General features: G+C 45.5%; 1 protein-coding gene across 1 annotated transcript; it reads left to right on the forward strand.

The window, feature by feature from the left end:
* Positions 1-126: 126 nt before the first annotated feature.
* Positions 127-2,943, forward strand: HOXD10 (homeobox D10). The gene is made up of 2 exons (XM_009996174.1): positions 127-868; positions 2,518-2,943. The coding sequence occupies exons 1-2, from the start codon at positions 127-129 to the stop codon at positions 2,793-2,795; spliced, it is 1,020 nt and encodes a 339-aa protein (XP_009994476.1). The 3' UTR covers positions 2,796-2,943.
* Positions 2,944-3,330: the final 387 nt, after the last annotated feature.

Below are 3,330 nucleotides of genomic sequence, written 5' to 3' on the forward strand. Positions count from 1 at the left end.
CGGGCTCTGCCATTGGCCCGGCTGTCATGTGGTCGCGCGGAGGCATCCGCAATTACACGGGAATGTTTTCCTAGAGATGTCAGCCTACAAAGGACACAATCTCTCTTCCTCAAATTCCGCCCCAAAATGTCCTTTCCCAACAGCTCTCCTGCCGCTAATACTTTTTTAGTAGATTCTCTCATCAGTGCGTGCAGGAGTGACAGTTTCTACTCCAACAGCGCCAGCATGTATATGCCACCTAGCACAGACATTGGGACGTATGGGATGCAAACCTGTGGACTCCTTCCGTCTCTGGCTAAAAGAGAAGTTAATCACCAAAATATGGGTATGAATGTACATCCGTATATACCTCAAGTAGACACTTGGACAGACCCGAACAGATCTTGTCGAATAGAGCAACCTGTTACACAGCAGGTCCCCACTTGTTCCTTCACTACAAATATTAAAGAAGAAAGCAATTGCTGCATGTATTCCGATAAGAGATCCAAACTCATTTCTGCAGACGTCCCTTCCTACCAGAGGCTGGTGTCTGAATCATGCCCCATTGAGAACCCCGAGGTTCCCGTCCCAGGATATTTTAGACTGAGCCAGACCTACGCCACTGGGAAAACCCAAGAGTACAATAATAGCCCTGAAACGAGTTCAACTGTAATGTTACAGTTAAACCCTCGCGGCAGCTCCAAACCGCAGATATCTGCTCAACTTCAGCTGGAAAAGAAAATGAATGAAAACCCGAACAACCAAGACAGCACCGCTAAAGTCTCTGAAGTGGAAAGTCCCGAGCCCAAGTCCACGTTGCCAGACGAGCGGAGCTGCCTGCCCGAAGGCTCCGTGTCCAGCCCAGAAGTCCAGGAGAAGGAGAGTAAAGGTCTGTATTACCGAGTTTAAGCCGTGCCGTGGTGTAACTCCAACACGCCAGCGCCATAAAGCACGCTCGAATATACTAACGAGCATCACAGCCATCACATTTAATGCTAAGGAGTATCGGGCTGCAGGTGCTGTGTCTCTGAAGATTTTGGCAGGCAAAAATGCTGCACAAAAGGGTCCAAAGATTTGCTGTAGAGATCTGCCTCTCCCGTGCATGCAGAGCGCTTCTGTGGTGCGGGGAATGTAGCCGTGTGCTCCTTAATGCGCTGCAGCAGCCAAAAGCAGACCCATACCTCTAAAAAAGCAGGTCTGGAGGTTGTAAAATACGACCAGCTCAACTTTTCTCTCGTAATATTTCACTGGGGGGGGTTTATGTTTTTTTTTTTTTTTTTTTTTTTTCCCTTTTTTTTTTTTTTTTTTTTTTTTTTTTTTTCCCCCACTGGGCCTTACTGCGGTTTGTTTGCATTTAAAGTTAATTACGGTCCTATTAAAATAGGTGAGGAATAGGTGCTACCAGGCTGGGTAAAGTTGGAACAAATGCACAATGAAAACAGCAGCCCGCTATCTGCCTGGTCCAAAGGTGAAATATTTAAATGTGGTGCTTTATATAACCTTGGGTTGGTCTCCAAAAGTGCAGCAGTATTTTGAAATGCGTGTGAAAGATATAGGTGGTGATAATCTGGTTTTATTTTCCCTTTAAAAGGGCACTAAAGCCTTCCTTTCGAGCGACATGTGTTGAAGAATCTCAAAACGGGAAATTGTCTCCTATCAAAATGTGCTTTGCAACCTCTAGGTCGATTTTTACCTTACGTGTGCATGGAGATTCTCTTTAAATGAATTCTATTTAACAGCCCAAATCTAGGCTGATGCCAGGCAAATTTCTTTCTGGTGGGGGAGAAAAAAAAAATCTAAAAGAAAACGAAAAAAATACGAGGCAGAGGGTGTTAATTCCTTCTGTATTTCTTTGGCTGGGAAAACGTCTATGTCTAGTCCTAGGTGTGCTGGTGTAATTCAGCTGATGGGGGGGGGGAGGGGGGGGATGCTTCAATATATAGTGCGAGGGAATTTTGTAATCGGGGTATTTTCGTAGCAAGTGTCCTGAGAGCCCGAGGCGGACATGGCGAGGCTAGACCCGTAAAAATGTAGCCATGGGGCTGATGGCAGGTTAAACATTGTTGAAATGCTAAACGCCAGCTGAAAACTCGAGACCCCATTTCTGGAAGGGGCAGGAAGACGGGGCGGCCGCAAGGCAGGGGACTTGTGGCGGGGATGGGGGAGCCCAGCCTGGCAGTGGGTCCCCTCTCTGTGCCCACACCTCACCCGAGCTGTGTTTCATGCCCACATCCACCATATCTGGCAGACACTGCAGAGGAGGGGTCATGGCCAAGGGTACACTCTAACAGCCTGAGATATTTTTTATTTTTTTTTTCTTCTTCTTTGATTTTGATAGAGGAAATCAAGTGGTGGGGATGGGGGAGCCCAGCCTGGCAGTGGGTCCCCTCTCTGTGCCCACACCTCACCCGAGCTGTGTTTCATGCCCACATCCACCATATCTGGCAGACACTGCAGAGGAGGGGTCATGGCCAAGGGTACACTCTAACAGCCTGAGATATTTTTTATTTTTTTTTTCTTCTTCTTTGATTTTGATAGAGGAAATCAAGTCTGATACTCCAACAAGCAATTGGCTAACTGCAAAGAGTGGCAGAAAGAAGAGGTGTCCTTATACTAAACACCAAACACTGGAATTAGAGAAAGAGTTCTTATTCAATATGTATCTCACTCGAGAGCGCCGTCTAGAGATCAGTAAGAGCGTAAACCTCACTGACAGGCAGGTCAAGATTTGGTTTCAAAACCGCAGAATGAAGCTCAAGAAGATGAGCAGGGAGAACCGAATCCGGGAACTGACCGCTAATCTGACCTTCTCTTAAACCCTAACCCCGGGGGGGGGCACCAGTGAGGAACGGGCACAGCACCGACACTTGCTAAAGGCAGGAGAGACTCTGGCAAAACCCGGCATTTTCCAGTTTTGTTTTGTTTTGTTTTGTTTTTCTGATAGAATGTGACTCTTCGTCCTTCTTTTAGCGCTGCAAGTGAATATGTATTACTATGATGAGTATATATAAAACCTAGCACGTGTAATTTATTTTTGTTCTCATCGTAATGCAGGGTAACTATTATTGAATATTATCATTTGGTCTTAACTTATTGGAACTGTCGAACATCCAAGCAATGTGACTTTTTCATGTTTTTACTAACAAAATGGTATTTATGTGGGGCTGTTACACGGGCCATAACGTTTTGAGTACATTCAATACTTTAAGAAAAAGGGGGGAAAAACTTTGGGGGCGGGGGGAAAGAGAAGCACATTATAATGTAACTATCCTTGCAAATGAACTTAGAGATTGTCCTTCGTAAAATGGAATACTTCCTTCTTCTCCATTGTAGACATTTTCTTGTGGTGCA

This window comes from Chaetura pelagica, unplaced genomic scaffold (assembly GCF_000747805.2).
Source record: "Chaetura pelagica isolate M959 unplaced genomic scaffold, ChaPel_1.0 scaffold3, whole genome shotgun sequence".
NCBI lineage: Eukaryota > Metazoa > Chordata > Aves > Apodiformes > Apodidae > Chaetura > Chaetura pelagica.